The following is a 19,397-nucleotide window of genomic DNA, read 5'->3' on the forward strand; positions in this document are numbered from 1 at the left end:
CACCACTAGGGGAAAGCATCGCTGCACATAGTCTGTTCCTCAGAGGAGTCTGCTGGTGGGGTGGTGGACACTTACGTCAGCAGTATCTGTTGGGCACTTGATGGGCAAAGCCCCCAGTTTGCATATCAGGGTCACTATCCCTACCTCTGAAATCTGGAGAGGGAGGCCAGAGAGAAATGCCACCCTTCTCCTTAAGAATGAGAGCCCTTATTTGAGCTGGAAGGTCAGCAGGACACCGATAAAAGCATAAGTGATCCCTATCCTTGCATGCGTCAGAACATTGCATCCTTTGGAGGCTCTTCCTAGGAGAAATCAAACTGAAGGCAGCCCTGGCAAGATGACCGCCCGCTCTTCAAAAAGCAAAGAGGAGAGGCAATCACTCAGTGGTTTCCAGGGTGATAGGAGGGGATCAGAAAACCCTGAGGTCTGCAGTAAAGGGCAGAACCCAAGGACAAGGCACCTTGGCATCAGGTGGGGTTCCCTGCAGGCAGTGTGACTCATACTTCATCTTGGTCACAGCTTGGAACACACAGCTATTGATTAGGAAAGCAGGAGGAGAGGAAGGAGGGGAAGAAGGAAGAAAAAACACAAAAACAACCTGGAAACTCCTAGTTTTATGAACTTGAGGAAGTCTTGTTCGCTTAACACACAGATGTTTTTAAGTGAAAAATCACTCCTTTGACCTTTCTTGAATAGGCCAGTGTGGTCAAGACTGCCATTAACCACTGCTCAACTATCCTTAGCCAAGGGTTTTGGTGACCAGGCACCAAGCTTGGATGCGGTCACCACTTTCCTGATTAACCCATGGACATCTCAGGGCGCCCAGAGTAGGCAAAGAAGAGGTCTGGTGGTTTCTTTAAAACATCCTGCTTCAGTTGAGTAGCTCTGAGCTGAGTGTTGGAGATTTCCAAGCTTCAGTGCTTTGCTCCTGAGTTGGCGGTGTCTCCCAATTCCACTCTAGAGCCAGTAAAGAGGGCATTTTAGAGTGAAGCTAACTGGATTTGTGTTCTCAGTCTTTGGTATCTGATTTTCTAAACAGGAAGTTTTGGGGTGCTGGATTTAGAGCAGACAGCACTGGTTGCTCCTATTCTAGAATTATGACATCCTGGTATTCTGGCCTAGAACCGGAAGTGTTTCCACGCTCAACGTCCTGTTTTAGAACTGACGATGCCTCTGGGCTCTGAAATACAAATCACGATGCTTCAGGATTCATATCTGAAGCTGGCAACGCCTCAGGATTTTCATCTTGTGCTGGCAGTATCTCTGGGTTTCGACCCAGACTTGAGTGAACATTCTGGTTGAAGCTAACAGCATCCTCTTGATCCGATCCAGAGTCAACGCTGCCTTTATATCCTGTCCTAGAATTCGTGAAATGTTGTTAATTGCTTTCAGTACAGATTTTTTTAGAAAGAGATTTGGAAACACAGAAAGTTAGCAATGTGTTTTTTAAAATATAATGTGCTCAGAACTGTGTTTGCAGCAAGATTCTACATCTTGAACTTTATCCTTCATGCCTCTGTTATTGACATCATCTGGGAAACTGGGTTTGTCATGGCTCAGCTGTGGCCCAGTTTTTCTCCTTCTCTTGCCTTTTCTTTCTCCAGCCCCTGCTCTTCAGAGCCCACTTGACATTAAGATTCTGCATTTCAGGCCCGGCCCGTGGGCATGGACTGTCCCTCCTTTTCCATGCCCCTCTCAACCTGAACGGACCTCGAATACGGAACCCACCACGCTGTTTTGTGGGTATTTGCTGGGACAATCCTTTACTCTCCATCACATCCCCCCAGGGGTCTGGGAGCTCTTTGGGAGAAGGGATTTTATCTTTATTGCCTTTTTTCCCCCTCTGGGATCCATTTTCCTCATATAGACCATGGGAGATAGAGAACCTAACTCGTAATAAGTGCCGTGTAAGTGTACATTGAATGAGTGCGTGAATGAATGAATGAGTTAATGAGAGAGAAATATAAGAAAAAGTTGAGCTTTGGCTGGAAGAAAATTTGTCTTCCACAAGAAAAACTGAGGTCTCTGGGAACCCCCAAACACCTATCCCTCACCCCTAAAGAATTTTAAGAAGATCCTGCAACCCACCCTTCTAACCCTGTCAGCATCTTACTGTCGGAGGAGACGCATGTGCCATGAAGTCACCCACGGACCATCTGGCCGGGGATCCCGTGTCCCTCCTCTGCTGCGGGAGATTACGTAAGCTGGACAGCAGCCTCCAGATGTTAGCAGTTTCTGCTCATTTCTTTCCTCCCTTTTCAGCAACAATAATAATAATTAAAACAAACACAGGCCTCATCCCCTCCCCGCACCCCTGAAATTACAAACAGGTGGGCCCAGATGCCCTTCCCGTCCAAAGGCCTAGTCTCTTAAGTCCAGTCCCGAGCCTCGGCAAGGCCTGCCCTGCCCTGAGCTGGACAGCCAGGCCAGCTGCCCTGTGGCTAGGGCCCCAGGCCCCAGAGTGGGTACATGGCCGTGTCATGAGAAGGGCCCGTGCTGGACTTTCCCTCTCTCTGGCTCCCACCCCCGAAGCCTTGGCCTCCAACTTAAATGGATGTATTTTGGAGGACTAGGTGGCTTAAGAGATTAGTAATGAGATCCCAAGTCTTTCAGTGCTGGGTCAGGAGTTCAGAGGCGGGCCTGGGTGACTAGTGAATGGCGTAATTACGGGGAGATGGGAGCAGGCCTGCGGAGGGCCCGTGTGAAATGAGCCCGGCCAGGCCTTTAAAGGGACGAGTTGTCAGCAGCACAAAAGCCGACCGCCACATCCGACGCTAATCACTCTCCCTGTTAGAGGATTTACTAGCTGGAGGAGTCCGAGCCCCCTGCCCAGGGCCTCCTCAGAACGGGTGTCTGGGTTCCGGTGATGAGCACGGCCCGATGCCCGGCTCTGCTGTCTGTGAGATCGGAGATGATGCTGACCCCACGGGGTGGAGCGGTGAGAACTCTGCGTTTCATACAAAGTCAGTGGCTGACCTGTGTCCTTATTTTAATTATGGCTACCACTGCCATGGTGGTGATTATTTCTTCCTCTCCCTTGGCTTCAGTTTTCCCACCGGTAAGTGGGTAATAGGAATCGCCCTTTCACAAAGGACACAAGGATGGGATTGATGGAGGTGAAGGCAGCCGGGTGCTCACCATCGCCACTGTTACCGTTGCGGTTCTCAGCATCCCCGCTTACACTAGGTGGGCCTGTTTCCTCATCTGTATCATAGGAGGTAGCCTTACAGTAACACAGGCAGGAATCAGACCCGGACTTCACATTCCTGACAGGTGCGGCTTATCCCCTTTGGACCTCGGGCTCGTTACCTGTAGGGTACGTGAGGATGGCAGAAGGAGGAGAGGCTCTGTACTTGGAACATAGTTGCTGGTCATAGTTACTGGTTTAAGTGTGTTGGCAAAGAAACACACTTTGTCTTTGCCGTTTATCATGGATGCTTTCTCAGGCCTCTTGCATAAATGTTTCCCTTAGAAGAGAGTTGGAACATCCCATTTCTGTCCCCTAGAAATCCTGAGCTTCTGTCTATAAAATTAAGCCATTGAGTGAGCAGTCCCCATCAATCCTATGACTCTGAACCATTTCTTTTCTAAGAAGTTTAGTTTCTCCACCTGTAAAAATGTCAGTATGCTGTAGAACAGTGGTCTCTTAAATGATCTCTTTGCTCCTTTCGCCTTGAGAGCCTAGGCTTCTTTTCCATGACCATTTGATCAGGCCAGGAGTTTGAACCCCAAACCACAGGATTCCAGACGTGTGGGGAGGTGCAGGCCAGGAGGGTATTAGACCCCTAAGGAGTGTGAAATGCCCGATGTGTTAGGGACAGACCCTGGGAGCAATGAGGTACTAAATCACCCCAGAGCCGAGCCCCAAGGCTGGAGGGCATCTCATGCCGGGTTATCTTATCTGGAAGTGTCTCCTGGGTGGAGGCCCTGAGGTCTGCTGCTATTTCCAGATCACTGGGTGAGAGGAGGAGGTATCCCTACATTCCATGCACCGGCCCTATGCACAGGAAATACCTCTTTGCTTGATTGTCTGTCCATGCCAAATAATAAATCCTGAAATTGAAAGAGGCAATCCAGCCCTCCCCTTCCCTTCTATCTTTCTAAGGCAGGTATCAAAGGGGAAACTGCTCTAGGGGCCTAGGGAAAGTGATCATTATTTCTAATGGTCAGTAAAGAAAGCCTGGCTTTTCTTCCTTCCTTTCTCTCTCTGTCTCTCTTTCTCTCTCTCTCTCACTATTAAGTGTGTAAAAAGGAGGTTGGAGGAGGGGATTGAAAGTGTGTGTGTGCACCCACGCACACACATGTGTTATATAATGTTAACTCTTGGTTGCCCTTAAAGTTTTTTTTGTTGTCGTTGTCATATTCAGAGGGTCAGTTTGGAGTAAGGGGCATAGGAAGGAGGTCAGGATGGGCAGAGGGGTGGGGAGAAGAACCCAGGTGGGAGAGGACTACAGTACTCCCAACTGGTGAGAGAGGCCCTGAGCCCGAGTCGGAGCGTTTGGGTGCCTGTGTCCATGTCACCTTAATGGAGACCAGGTATGTGGAGCACATGTTAGAAGCCTGATATATAGTAAAGGATCAATAACATTTATTGTGGTTTTTGTTAGTTCATTCAACTAAATCTTTGCTTAGCACCTACTCCAGGCCTTCCTCTGCTCTTAGGGTTGAAGATATAACAAGTAAGACCTCATTCTTGCTCTCAATGAGCTAAAAGCCAAGTTCAAGGATTGCACATAGGGCAATCCTAACCCATCATGAGTGGCTTAACATTTTGTTAAGAGGTCTACACTCAGGGGAACAGCAGGCACTGTTTAATGGTATCTGTGCTGGGCAAGAGATGGGGGAACGGCAGCACTGATCCCATGTGTTTGCCTCAACCGGTCCGCTGGGCTCAGGGGCCCTTGTACTTCCTTTAGCTATCACTAAGGAAGGCACTGTCCTCGAAGCTCATGCATGTAGACGCATGGACAGACGAGAAACCACAATGCAGTGTGTTGCACAAAGGCTGTGACAGAGTTCTCGGAAAGTCCGGCCACAGGGTGGGAAGAGGACGGACTTTGAGTCAGACCACTTGACTTTGACCTCTCAGCCAGAGGGGAGTGACCAATGCCTTCCAAACCTCAGAGTCCTTATCTCTACAAGAGGGACAAGAAAACGCCTATTCCTCAGGGTTATTATGAGGGCCAGAGGAGATAATACACGGGCAGCGCCAGTACTGGGAGGCTGTCCTTAAGAGTTGGTGCCCTTTCCCTCCCCCACAGGAGCTCTGAGGAGGGGGCAGTACGTTCTTGAAGGAACTGCCAAGCCAGCTTTATTTCACCTGGACCCCTCTGTGTCCCAGTCTCCTGAGGCAGGCTTTCCCTCCTGCAGTTTTCATATCAAGGAACCCTGCCCACTTCTGCAACCTTGCAATTCTCGGGGAAATAACTTGGCATTGAACCTGTAAACCTGAGGTTAAAATGTGGCCTAAGTAGAAATATTCGGAAACACTGCCTGGGGACCGTGTGTGTGTGTGTGTGTGTGTGTGTGTGTGTGTGTGTGTGTGTGCGCGCGCGCGCGCGCGTGCTCTCATGCACGCGCGTCTACGCTAATGTGTATTGTTATTGTCAGCATGCACCCCACCCTCCCCACTCCCTATTCCTTTTCCTCTCTTTTTCTGTGAGGCCCATTCCCAGGTCCCTTTGAATTGAAAGAGGAAATTGGAGAGGATGGGCTAGAGGTTTGACAGGCACTTCCTCCCTCCTGTGATTGACAAAAGGGCATGTAAATCTGTAAAAGTGAAATTCAATAGAAACCTCAAGGCATCTCCCCTGTGTGGGAAAATATCAGAACTCCCACTCCCCCTCTTCTCTCTCCATCCCCCGCCTTTGTGTACATCGTGTGTGGGTGGAAGATAAACTGGATTTAAAAAACCCTTTGAAAGCAAGACATCGTTAACTCCTCTAATTGAAAGCAGTCTTCTGCAAGGGAGGAGGTTTGGAGGTGGGTGCTGGCTGTAGTCGCTGGCAGTGCCTGGCCTGGACGAAAGGGCCCACGTCCTGGGGCCACAGACGCCTCTGCTGCTGTCAGCGAGGCCCCAGAGGACCCTACAGCGTTCTTTCAAGCCAGTCTCTCTGTTCCCCACTGAGCTCTATCCCCCACCTGTCTATCAGATGTGATGGCAAGAATCAGATCCCTGAGGAGCTTCCCAGCTCAAACATCCAATGATGTCAAAACTTTGGGAGAAGAACTTCCAGCTCTTTTGCAGCATATGCACAAAAGGAAAAGAAAACAAAACACAGGAAACGCATTGCTGGAATGGCTGCAGTAAACTTTTAGGTTACTTCTCCAGTTGTCTTAGAAAAGGCGGCTATGATATTCGTTGGCTTTTGGCCTCAGAGTATCAGAGACATGGGATCCATGAGTCAGCTCAGGCCCACAGGAGGGTCACACTTCACTGCAGAATCAAGACTCTCTTCAGCAGCCCTCGCTGGGAGAAGCTGGACATCAAAAGCTGGCAGAACGTCAGAACAGAAAAGCCCTTTGGGGATCCATCTTACTCTGTCCTTCTACAAGTGCGGGGAATGAGTATCAGAGGAAGCCAGCCATTGAGTCAGCTCTAGGAGGCAGGTCCCGGAGCCTGGCGGTCTTGGGCTCTTTCAGCCGACAGCCCCACCCCAGGGCAGAGCTGTAAGGCTCTGCTTTTGTCTGCTGAAGAGGCTTCCCGGAGAAGCAACAAAAAAAATTCCCAAGTCCATCCTCCGGAACAGCCCCGAGCAATGTGTAGGCAGACCCTTTTCAAGTTGCACCTACAGGTAAGAGTGGAGTTTGCACCTGGATTTGAATCCTGGTTCTACTAACTAGTTGTGTGACCTTAGGTGAACTACTGGGCTTCAATTTCCTTATCTATTAAACGGGGATAATATTTATACTATATTTATATAATATAAATATATTTGTAATACATTTATAATATATATTTATAGTATAAATATGAGTATATTATAAGTATAAGCATATTATACTTACATTATAAGTACAAGTATATATTTATATTTCCTTATCTATTAACTGGGTATAATATTTATATTTATATAATATGAATATATTTGTAATATATTTATATTATAAATATATTACATTTATATTATAAATATAGGTATATGATATTTATATTTAAATATATTATATTTATATTTCCTTATCTATTAAATGGGTATAATATCAGTACTATCTCACAGAGTTGAAGGTTGTGTGATCTCGTGCGTATGGAGTCCTGGAAGCAGTGGCCAGCATAGAACAACCAGTCGGTACGGTATACACTGCTATGGTTATTGTTGTTCACTGGGTACCTCTTGTGTCCTGTGTGCTGGGCAATCTGCTAGGATTTATTTGAGGTTAAATAAAACATGGTTCTCACCTTGGAAGCCTTCAGGGTTTAAAGGGATAAGACTGCGCTCTAAACAACTATAATCCAACTTGACAAGTGCTGTAACTGAGGTATATATAAAGAACTATATGGACACATCAGAGGGGGCGATTAATTCTGCCTGGGGGGTGGGCCAAGGCTTTCTGAGGAGGGCTGATATTTGAGACTGGCTTTGAAGTGTGTGTAGTATTTCACGGAATGGGCCGTCCACTGCAGTGGGGTGGAAATCTGGGCACAGCGTCACAGTGGTGGAGTCCACGGCGTGTTGGGGGGAAGGGTCCTCCAGCGGGAAGCGAGCACCACGGTGTAGCTGCGTGGATGCCTGCCCGCTGCGTGAGGCAGGAGCGCAGCTGGCTGCGAACCTGAGGATGTGGCTGGAACCAGCTCCCGAAGGCCTTTGTAAGCCGTGTCTAGGAAATTTTCCATCCTGTGGTCCACGGACCGCCGTGGAGGGTGTGATAAGTAGCAAGGCGACGTGATGAGTTTTTCACTCTGGAAAGTTAATTATGGGGACCTTTGGAGCAGGGAGAGTGCAGTGTGTGGAGTGACTAGAGACGAAGAGAGTGGTAATCAGTACCCTCTTCTCCATCAGCGGCAGCGGAGGTTTTAACCAAGACAACAGCAGTCGTGGTGCCATGTGATTGAGTACACAGAACGTGGAATCGGAGGGATCAGAGTCCAGCATCAGTTCTCATACACAACTGGATATATGGCCTTGAAAGAGTTAGTTAAAGCTTCTTTGCCTCATTTCCTCATCAGAAAAATGGGATAAATCCAACCTTACAGAGTAATTGAGAGGATTAAATGATACTGTGACCGTGAGACCTTGGTGGATAGTATTACTGTGGGTGTCCTTAAGCGCCGGGGGCAACCACTACACCTCATAGATGGGGAGACAGGCTGGGAGAGATGTCCAGCTAATAAGTGACAGCCAGAAACAGCCCAGGTCCCCTGTGTCTCTTGTTTGGTATTTGAAGTAAGCACAGATATCTCTGAAGATGATAGAGAGTCTAAGGGAGTGTGCTAAAGATGAGACCTTCCCCCTCAAGGTCAAGGGGAAAACGGCGTTGCTCACTCCTTGGTTCCTGCAGGCCCTAAGATGGGGATGAAAGGCAGTGACCTTCTCAGCTTCCATCCAAGGCGTAGGGCTGGGCTTCCTGCAGAAGAGAGCGACACAAGCACCAGAATTCCTGCCATGAATTCTTGGGGGAGGGGTAGAAACCTCACTGGAGATGGTTCTGCACAACAAAGGTAGGATATAGAGGGTGCAGAACATAGGTGAGGGCAGGGCATCAGTTCTGGGAACCAGAAAAATTTGTACTTTCATATTAATTTTGCCACTTACTTGCTGTCTTATATTGTGCAAGACACTTGCCCTCCTTTGACCACTGAAAAGGGAATGGTCTCAGCAGATGACCTATTTAAGCCCTTCTAACTCTAAAACTCTAAAATAAGGAAGCGTGTAAGTGTGTTGCTGCTTAGAGAAAAGAGGAGGAGAAAGTGCAGCCAGACACATTCCCCTTGCTGTTGGGAAGAATCCGTCCAAAGGTAAACTGGGCTCTTTGTAAATGGAAGTGAGTTCTCTGTCCATGAATTAATCAAGAAGATGCTGGGTAATCCCTCCTCCAACCCTGAAAAGACCTGAGTGAGGGTGCTTGCAAGCCCAACCACGTCTGCTCTTTGCCTAGCAATATTACCTGAATTTCTCTTTTTGCCCCTTCACTGGATCATTTATTTATTAATGTATTCAGTAACTCAGTAAATACCCATATCTTAGTCATTCAAAACGATATTTGCCTTATTTCATTCTACTGCGATAAGAACACTTGAAAAGAAATCTACCCTCGTAAGTTTTTATGTGTACAATACAATATTATTGACTGTAGGTACAATGTTGTACAGCAGACCTTTAAAATTTGATCATCTTGCTTAAGTGAAACTTTTTGTTGATTTATACGTTGATTAGCAACTCCTTTTTGTCCTCTCCCCACAGCCCCTGGCAGCTACCATTCCACTGTTTGATTCAGTGGGTTTGACTCTTTTAGATACCTCATATAGGTGGAATCATGCAGTATTTGTTCTTTTGTGACTGCCTTGTTGCACTTAGCAGGATAACCTCAGGATTCATCTATGTAGTCATATATGGCAGGATTTCCTTCTTTTTAAAGGCTTAATAATATTCCATTGCATGCATACACCAAATTTAGTTTATCCATTTATCTGTCGATGACATTTAGGTTGTTCCCACATCTTGGCTATTGTGACTAATGCTGCAATGAACATGGGAGTGGGCAGTGCAGAAAGATCAGTTTCAGCTAGGGGAGACCCCCTCCTTATCTTTCTAGAAGAACCTGAAGCCTAGAGGCTGCCAATATGTTTCTAGAGCCTCCGTGATGTATTCCACAAACCAGTGAGTGATGTATAGGGAAGGAGCAGATCTTGTTCATAGCAGCATGACAGAGAGGCTAAAAGTGTTACTCTTATCACCCCCCTGACATCTCTGGGGCTGGGGGCGGCAAGGTAGGGCCCTTGGCATCATGTGAAGGATTTGTGTGTCAGAGAATGGGAGGGAGAACAGAACGGCTCTGCCCGGGATTTGAGAGAGGTGCAGGTTAGGAAGGGAGAGGGAGTGGGAGAGCTTGGAAAGGTCACTGAAGAAACTGGGCGAAGGTGATGGTGAGTGAGGAGGAACTTGGGGTGATGGTGTGAGAGCTTGAGTCCACATGGGGTGTGCGATGTAACTCTCCTCGTTCCCCCGCAAAATGTTCAGTAAAGTCTACACTGCTCAGTAATATTTTATGGAATTGGATTTGCTCTTTTAGAAGGTGCAAAAAAGTGGGTGGATGAAAGCAGGGCATCCCCACAGAATCAGGTACCTGGGGATCACACTTAGGTGTGTGACCATCCTTTTGGCCAAAGGCAAGGCTCTTTTCCTCTCAGAGAGAGCCTGGTGTGCCATAGGTCTTCCATAAATGGCTGCTGAATGAGCAAATTCATGCAAGGTCTGTAAAAGCTGGGGGCTTGTGAGTGTTTGCAGCCTCCCCGCACCTCCCCAGGAACACAGATGGTTTTAAGATCAGCTGGGGCTTTGGGCAAAGGTTCAGCTGGATTTGTTTGTTCCTCTCTGATCTACTTTGACTGTCCCTGGTCAGGATCGCAGCCAGCCTGAAACAAACACAAAACTAAATAGGAACCCAGGAGAATAAAATAACAGCAGCTCGTTCCTCTGAAGTCCTGTCTGGTGCTGATGGAGCTGACAAGATAAGAGGAAACCAGGTTTAAGTAGCGAGAGGGCTTTGTTCAAGTCCGAGCCTTCTCTGAGTGTGAATGCCGTAGTTGCAGAGATAAGCCCCCTGCCCTAGCACTCCAGAGATGTGCTCCACCGCTCTCTGCTGGGGGACAGGCAGCTAAGAGCACAAGGGGAAAGAATTCCAAAACGATACATGTCAGATTGCTGGCCTGGATTTCAAATGCCATAGATAGTTTATGCGAAGTCTCGCACTGTTGTAAAAATGTAACACAATCCACTGGCAGAGCTGCATGAGCTCAGTCTCAGTTGTTTTCGAGAAAAAATAAATAAACTTGAAAAACGTCTTCCAGCCCATTAAAGTGGCTTGTTTTACCCATAGTCTTCTCGGTATTAGGCTTCTAGACATGTGAGTAACCGAAGCCGACACCTAATTCCTGGCCAGTGAGATGGCTGATTCTTGGCACTTTTACTCTCCTTAGGACGTTACCTGTGCCTTTCAGGAAACTAATACTGTATTCCCAGGACCCACTGACACCTTGGGGAGGGGGGAGGGAAACTTTGGCGATGAACAAGTTTCAGTACTTTTCAGTGTTTTTAAAGCAGTGAAGCTCTCATGAAACATGACAAGGCAGCTTGATATATAAAGCAGTTGAGTGAAGATACTCTGGTTGAAACAGTGGAGCAGAAGCTAAGTACATCTTCTCACATCCTGACCCTCAGACTGACACCTCCAAGCAACCCTAGGAATCCATAGGCAACACCTTGAAAACCTATGACCCAATCCAACATTCAGATGCGAAAGGTAAACCGAGGTCCACAGAGCGGAGATAACTAGTCCACAGTCACACATCAAATTGTGAGGGAGTTTGAACCAGAACCAAGTCTCTAATCCAGCTCACCATTGCAGAACTTCCCAGGTGACAAAAAACTTTTCTTCTTCTATTTGAGGTTTCAAGAATAAACTGAAGATGTTAACTTTAAGGGAAATTGGGTAAAGCATATATGGAACTCTTGGTATTACCTTTGCGAGTTTCCTGTAGATATAAAATTACTCCAAAACAGAAAGTTTATTTTAAAAAGAAGCATTGCATCTTGCAATTGTGGATCACAGTGCAGCCATGTGTTTCAGCTTGACTTTGATAAGTGAATCTGTTGTGTAACTTTTCCATGCTATTTTTAATTCTTCTACACTCATGTATATGAATCCCTGGGTATAGCCTCGCTTTGCATGATTTTTATAAATAGCGTCATAATGCACTTACACCTTGTTCTTTTTTAGTCACTCAGTGTTATGCCTTTGCAGTCTCCCCATGTTGAGATCTATGAACTCACAAATAGGGCTTCCATTTTGCTTGGCCAGGGTCCCTACTGAACCAGGTGTTAAATATTGTTAGGATCATCGCTACATTTGAATCCCATTCAGTCCTCTTAATATTCTTTTGCTTACAGAATCCTATCATATGAATATATCATATTTTATTCATCCCTTCTTCAACAGGTGAACATATAAACTCTCCCTAATCTTTTGCTACTATAGACATGGCTGGAATGAATATGGAATGCATAGTCTTGACCCTTGTATATATATTTTTTTCCCTTTTTTTTTTTTTTTTTTTTTTTTTTTTTGCGGTACACGGGCCTCTCACTGTTGTGGCCTCTCCCGTTGCGGAGCATAGGCTCCGGACGCGCAGTCTCAGCGGCCATGGCTCACGGGTCCAGCCGCTCCGTGGCACGTGGACTCTTCCCGGACCGGGGCACGAACCCGTGTCCCCTGCATCGGCAGGCGGACTCTCAACCGCTGCGCCACCAGGGAAGCCCTTCCCTTTCTTTTTGTTTGTTTTACATGCGTACGTTTGTTTTACATGATTGAGATCAGATTATCTCACTTTTTTTCATAGCTTATAAGACCTTAGAGTTCTTTAGGTTGGCCTTACATTTTAGATCCGTAGCCTGAGACCCGCAGGTGTGGAATGGAATGACAGGCCCAAATTCCTGGGGAAGGTTGGACAGAGGAGCCTCATTAGAGGTCCGAGGAAAAGCTCTAATGTGGGATGACCTTCTGCAAAAAGTCTGACCAATCTCAAGAACATCTCGGCTATTCCTCTCCTTTTCCATCCTAGCTCTTTTCTAGTCTAAAATTTATAGTAATGTATGCATACGTGATTACTTGATGAATGTCTGTACACACCGTCACTCTAAGCTCCGTAGCATCTGACCCGTCTGCCGTCTTGTCCCAGAGTGCTCGGCAAATGGCAGTTACTCAATAAATGTTATTGGAATGAGTGAATGAACCAATGGAATGAAGTGACGTTTGGATACACAAGATACTCCTCAGTTTGAACAATACTACTTGTCTATACATGTTTCATGTTTCTTTTAATACCATTTGATATATCTGTCATTGAGAATGAACGCGTGTGTGTGTGTGTATGTGCAAATCTATACAAATGGTAGAGCTGATTTTCTTTGGGGAAAGCAAATGCTCGCATTGTCATAGTCTTTGTTCTCTCATTAATGTAGCTCTGAGCACAATTTACGGATTTGCTCTAAAGTGGTCTACTTGGTATTCAAGAGTCTGTGAGATCCAAGCCCCTCAGGCCTGCCTTTGATGCCACTTTCCCCAAGCTCTGTTATACCAGGCAGCTTGTCACTAATCATTCTGGGCCTCTGCTTTCCTCTGAGCCCTTGCTTCTATTCCCTGCATGTGCAATGCCCTTCCTTTCGTAGCTACCCTATTCTTCCAGACCCAACTCAAATGTCAACTCTTCCAGGACTCGTCCCCACGAGAATGTCTCTGACATCTCTACCACCAAAACATGTTATCTGTCCTTTCCTTGATAACATTGAAGATTTTCTCTTCTACATTAGAATGTGGGCTCCTGGAATAGACTCTTGTCAGTTCATCCCTATTTCTTCCTGCAGTGTCAAGAACAAAATAGGTGGATAGTAAAGTTTTGTCACGTTGAATTTAACTCAACCTCTGAGACCCTCTAAAACATTTGTTTCCCTTTATCTTTTTCCAGGTGTGTCGAACCAAGGTGATAGATCTCAGTGAAGGCATTTCCCAGCATGCCTGGTACCCTTGCACCATCAGCTACCCGTACTCCCAGCTGGCTCAGACCACTTTCTGGCTCCGGGTAAGTCAAAGCTTTGAGAGCCTTAGATTCTCCAGCAGTGGCCCCCAGGAGGCACTGCCTCCTGTGACCCTTTCTCAAGGTGGTTTTTCTACCCACTGAGGGTGTTAATTGTAAGGACAGAGAAGAAAACACTTAGCAGCGGGATGCTTCCTGGAATGGAATCCCTTAGTTGCTCATGGGATGCCTTCAGTCAGTCTTATTTTGGCCAAGAGTTTAGATACCATTTATCTGCCTGGAAGACCATCATTGTTCAAGGCCTTTTAAACTGCCTTCTCCTTGAAGTTTTCGCTGACCCCCACCGAGAGAAGGGACTGTCCCTTCCCTTCTGGTCCTCCACGCGTGGCCATCTATTGGATGGCTCTTGTCAAGTGCCATGGTATTCCGTAGCTGTCTGTGGGCCCATCTTCCCGACTGTGGACTGTGATTGTTTCAAGTTTTGATTTGTGTGTTACTGACCTACATTGAACCCCACCGTCCACAGAAATGCAAGAGCATATATCTTATTTACCTTTGTCTCCTCGGCGCCTAGTACAGAGGTTAGTTAGCGTGGAGAAGTGATGAATAATAATAAGTACCATTTTGCGTGGTTTTAATGTATGCCAGACCCCTTATTATCAGTATCTTACTGGGGCCTCCCAGCCATCCTGTGAGGTAGCTATTTACATATCCATCACTTGGAGGTGAGGGAACTTGGGCCCAGAGCAGCACAGCCACCAGTGGACATCACACAGCTTGGAAAGAGCAGAACCTACGTTAGAACAATCTCTGACCTCAGAGCCTGTGCTCTTCACGCTGAGGTTTCACTGCCCACCTGTTCCCACCATGGGACCGTGATAAGTAGTCCAGCTCCTGAAATGGAAGATTCTCCTTCAAAGCCCGCCCCGTGGCTGCCTCCGCGCCGCACGCCTGGCTGCGTGAGTGAGCCTCCTGTGTCCTCTGCATTTCAGGCGTACTTTTCTCAGCCAATGGTTGCCGCGGCTGTCATTGTCCACCTGGTAACCGATGGGACCTATTATGGGGATCAAAAGCAGGAAACCATCAGCGTCCAGCTGCTTGACACCAAAGACCAGAGCCACGATCTAGGTGAGCGTTGCCCTCGGGTGCGGCGTGCTCTCGGAACCCGCTTCCGCACGTGCCTGCGCGTGGTTTTAAGCATTGGCTGAGGATGAGCGCTTTCCTCCCCTTTCCTCCTTCTTGCTTCTCTATTTGCCATTCTGGTTGCCTTCAAGTCAGGATGTGTTTGTGTATCCAGAGAAGCCCGAATCTGACAGGTGTGGGCATAAGGGGTTCACGTCAAAGTCCTCCTTTCAATAGCTCCCTTCTACCCTACGCCTTTACCCTCAGGCATCCCATGAGATCCTCAAAAGACCCTGGGAAGGAGACTGAGTAAAGGTTCTTTCCCATTATGTGTGTCATCACCCGAGACCCAAAGAGAGGCATCGAGAGGCCCGGGTCGCGTGGGAGGAGCCAGCAGGAGAGCCGGGGAGCCAGGCTTTCAGAATCATCGCCTGCTGTGCTTCACCCTATAGCCGTGGTGTCCGTGATAGTAAACGGGCCATTACTTGAGATGTTGTGACCCGTGCAGAGCACGGCACCCAGCGCTCAGGAAGTCCCATCACCCCCTCCCACACTTCCCAGACACCCTGCCCCGTCTACCTCTGGGCAGCCAGGCCAGGAGTTTGGAATTCCAAGCCAGTGCTGAAGTCCAGGCTTCAAAGCTGTGCCCGCACCATTCCACAGGGAGCTCACTTCAAAGACCCGTAGGAAGCAAGCATGCGAGGGGTCACTTCGGGGTCAAGCAGAAGCCAAGGCAGGAGGAGGGGGTTTGTTTTGTTTTTATGTTTACTTATTTGGTTAGTTTTCAAGGCGAGGGGGACCCGTTAATAAGGAAGAAGAAGAAAACCCTGCTGGATTTCTCTGGATTCCCAGGAAATGTCCCTAAGTGAGAAGCAAACATTTTCATAGCGGTCCTGGCATCACAAAGGGCTCTGCGGAGAGACTTTCAGAGGAGCGGGGAAGAGTCAGGTTCCAGCGAAGGTCCTCAGACCCTGCTAGCTGATGCCTGGGGTGTCCACATGTCCCTCCCCGCTGGGCCTCCTGTCCTGTGTCCTCAGCTTCCTGGCACCCCTTGCGGAGGCTCTGCAGCTCTAAGACAGTAGACCGCACAAGGGGACCCGCAGGCCTCCCAGGACATGGTTAGGATCACCCCATTCTTTACATGCAGGCACTGAGTGAATGAGTGTTAGGGCTTCGGTGGATTCACATAGTAAAGAAACGGCACTGGTGTCCGTCAAACACCGGAGCCAGCTTCAGTTTTACTGAACTCCAACCCACCCCATCATTCCCTTCCCTCCCCTTCTGATGTACCTTTTCTCCCGTCCCTCTCCCAACCCCCTTCCTTTTTTTCTTTCTTTTTTTGCGGTACGCGGGCCTCTCACTGCTGTGGCCTCTCCCGTTGCGGAGCACAGGCTCCGGACGCGCAGGCTCAGCGGCCATGGCTCACGGGCCCAGCCGCTCCGCGGCACGTGGGATCTTCCCGGACCGGGGCACGAACCCGTGTCCCCTGCATCGGCAGGCGGACTCTCAACCACTGCGCCACCAGGGAAGCCCCCCACTTCCTTTTTGAAGCCCGGGGACTTCTAGAAAGAACTGAGGGCTTCTGAGTGAAGCAAGTTTGGACTTTCCTTGGACTTTATATGGCTTGCTTTTCTGTTTCCCTCTGGAAAGCCACCTCCTGGTCATGATTCTCTGTCTCCTCTTTGCAGAGTGGGTACAGAGGTCCTTACCTCACAAGAGCTGCTCCCAGATTCCTAGATTAAAAATGAGAGTAGGCTTTTTACGCCGGGAATGACTTATTTCTGTGAATTATTTCCATCATTTATATGACAGACCGGGAAGGCAGCCTGAAAACTAGCAACTCAGACCAGCAAGCCCTCATGCAATGTGGGAGGGAAGTGAGGGCCAGTGGTGCTTGGCCAAGGGGTGGCCATTTGGGGGAGGGGGAGGGGCTGTGAGCCCTAGGTGAAGGGAAAGCTTAGGGGGCAGTGAGGCAAGGGGATTGGAAAGATTTGGAACCAAGAGAAAAAGGCAGACAAAGAAACTTTCAATCAAACTCAAAATCCCCACTGGCCACCCAATGGTGCTTTTGTGCAGTGACATGAAAGGGTCTGGGGGCTTCGGGAAGGGCCCGTTGGGGAGGGCGTGACTGGCCGTGAGTAATGAGCCTGGCCCCTCGGCCCTCTGTTTCCCCTGACAGGCCTCCATGTTCTGAGCTGCAGGAACAATCCCCTGATTATCCCTGTGGTCCACGACCTCAGCCAGCCCTTCTACCACAGCCAGGCGGTACGTGTGAGCTTCAGTTCACCCTTGGTCGCCATCTCGGGGGTGGCCCTCCGTTCCTTCGACAACTTTGACCCCGTCACCCTGAGCAGCTGCCAGAGAGGGGAGACCTACAGCTCTGCCGAGCAGAGGTAAGGCACCCTGGGTCGGCTCGCCCTGGGCCGTTTTGTAGCCAAGTGGAGAAGAAGGGGTTCTGGAACCGGGCAGCCATATGTGTTGCAGTAAAAAGTCTGTGTGTTTCTCCCTTCCCTATCCTCTGGCCTCTGGTCAACTCTGCCTTTGGGCTCGGGAGGCCCACACGTCTCTGAATTCCGGGGGTGCGGTAGGGCAGCAGGAACATGTTGTGGAAGGAAGACCTCCTTCACCTGGCTCGCAGTCCCAGAGCTGGCGGCGGCCTGCAGGATGACCCTGGGAACATCACTTTCCCTCTCTGGGCCTCAGCATCCTCATTGGAATGAAGAGAGGAGAGGTGGTTTAGCTCTCTTTCAGCTCTGAAATACTGGAATGTTTTGTTTCCTAAGTAGCACAGGCAAGAGTCATAACCCTCCTGAATTTAGGGGGATGCTGGGGGACTACTGTTTGCTTCATCCCACTGCACTGTATATTTCAGGGTTGGGTAAACCTCTGTGTCGTCCCCACACCTAGCTCCTGAGAGATTCTCCCAGTGGTCTCGGGGTCTGTCTTTTAACCGCATGACGTTGCTGCATCAGTACCTTTGATCTGGCATCTGTTAATGCACCTGGTTTGGAGCTAAGAGAGGATGCTGTTTCCTAGAAAGAATATGAGCTTTAATGATACTCTTACCTAGGTTTGAATCTGCCCCTTCCTGACTGTGTCCTTGGACAAGGAAGGCACTTCACTTCTCTGAGTCTCAGTTGTCTGTTTTGGAATAAAAACGGGTAATAATATCTACCCTGTAGGGTGGTCGTGAGGATTAAGCGGTGCACTGCAGGCAAAAGTGCTCTTACAAACTATTAAGCACCGTGCAAAGATAATGTACTGATAGAGAGTATTTATCACCACTTTCTGATGTGATGGTGGTGCTTTTCTGCACAGAATTCTGCATGAAGTTCTTAGCTTTGAGCTGGGAGAAGCCTCGGAGCTCATCTGGTACATCCACAGTGTCCAAACTTCCATGTTACCCTCTGGGTTTTCACAAGCAGAAGGACTGGTTCAGGGTCCCACATCATCTCTGACATTTGTTTTAAAGAGTTGGGGTCTCTGTGGTTTCCCCCCGAGCGAGGCCCTCTGAAAGGCAATTCAGCCCTGACCTGTATACCTGGGAGCAGGAGAGGAAAGAGGAGTGGGGAGGGAGACCCCAGCCTTTCCCGCGCCCCTGCTACCACAGGGGACACAAAAGGTGGTTGCAAAACCCACATTGTTTTGCACCCACTGTCTCTAGCTTCTGTTGCGCAAAGTCTGTGGCAATCCTTCGGAGGCAAAAGAGCTCCTTAAATATCACTCGTTATATTTCACCCTGAGAGGGCTTTTTCATCCCTGGCTCTCCGGGCTGTAAAAGTAAGTTAATTCTCAGAACCCAGGGAAACAATGTCGACGGAAAATGCAAATCCATCAGACCTTCTCTGCAATGCTTTCTCATCCTTAGCCAGTCACCAAGACCATCCCCTAGTTCACTGAGCCCAGCACTGGCTTCTTTGAGTCCTTAATTAGCAGTTCCCGTGCCCAAAGTAAACAGTAAGAAGTGTCTAACCTTGGAAGCAAGTCCGTCAATGAGTATGTGCTGAGTTCTTTGCTCTGCTGTGGAAAAGCACTGAACTGGGGCACAACGTTCCAGGCCCTCCTCCTCTCTGGGCTTCAGTCTCCCCGCATGTGAGATAACGATGGCGATGGGTCCGTGTTCTCTGTGGTTCCTTTCAGTTCGAACAGTCTGTGATTCTCAAGAACTAGGAGGGATGAGAGGGAAGAGGAAGGGACCCACACTGGCTTCATGGTCACCCCTGTCCCGTGAGGTATGGACAGAGGGAGCGAGTCACGGCCATCCAGGCAGTGGGAGGTACAATCCCACTTTGTCTGCCGGAAGAGCCACACTCTGCCCACCAGGACCAGGCACATCCAGGAGAGAAAAGGATTTTTCATGGCTGCTCACTGATGAGCATTTAGTCAGTGAGACTGAGTTAAGTGATGGAGATGCAGCCCTCTTGGGATTATCAAAGTCTGTCTGTTCTCATTCCAAGGGGCTCTGAAATTATATGTTACATATATTGTTTTGTCCTGACGCCAACCTGATCCCTGAAAGCTGCGA

General features: G+C 48.5%; 1 protein-coding gene across 1 annotated transcript in view; it reads left to right on the plus strand.

The window, feature by feature from the left end:
- Positions 1–19,397, plus strand: part of PAPPA (pappalysin 1) — a 255,828-nt gene that overhangs the window by 159,665 nt on the left and 76,766 nt on the right. Inside the window, exons 11-13 of the mRNA XM_022579137.3 lie at positions 13,682–13,795; positions 14,743–14,878; positions 17,052–17,265. Of these exons, the coding sequence (XP_022434845.2) occupies positions 13,682–13,795; positions 14,743–14,878; positions 17,052–17,265 (464 nt within the window). The remainder of the gene's footprint in view (positions 1–13,681; positions 13,796–14,742; positions 14,879–17,051; positions 17,266–19,397) is intronic.

The sequence above is a fragment of the Delphinapterus leucas genome, chromosome 6, assembly GCF_059928025.1.
Source record: "Delphinapterus leucas isolate spDelLeu-1000000601 "Yukka" chromosome 6, BTC_Dleu_Yukka2, whole genome shotgun sequence".
NCBI classification, from domain to species: Eukaryota; Metazoa; Chordata; class Mammalia; order Artiodactyla; family Monodontidae; genus Delphinapterus; species Delphinapterus leucas.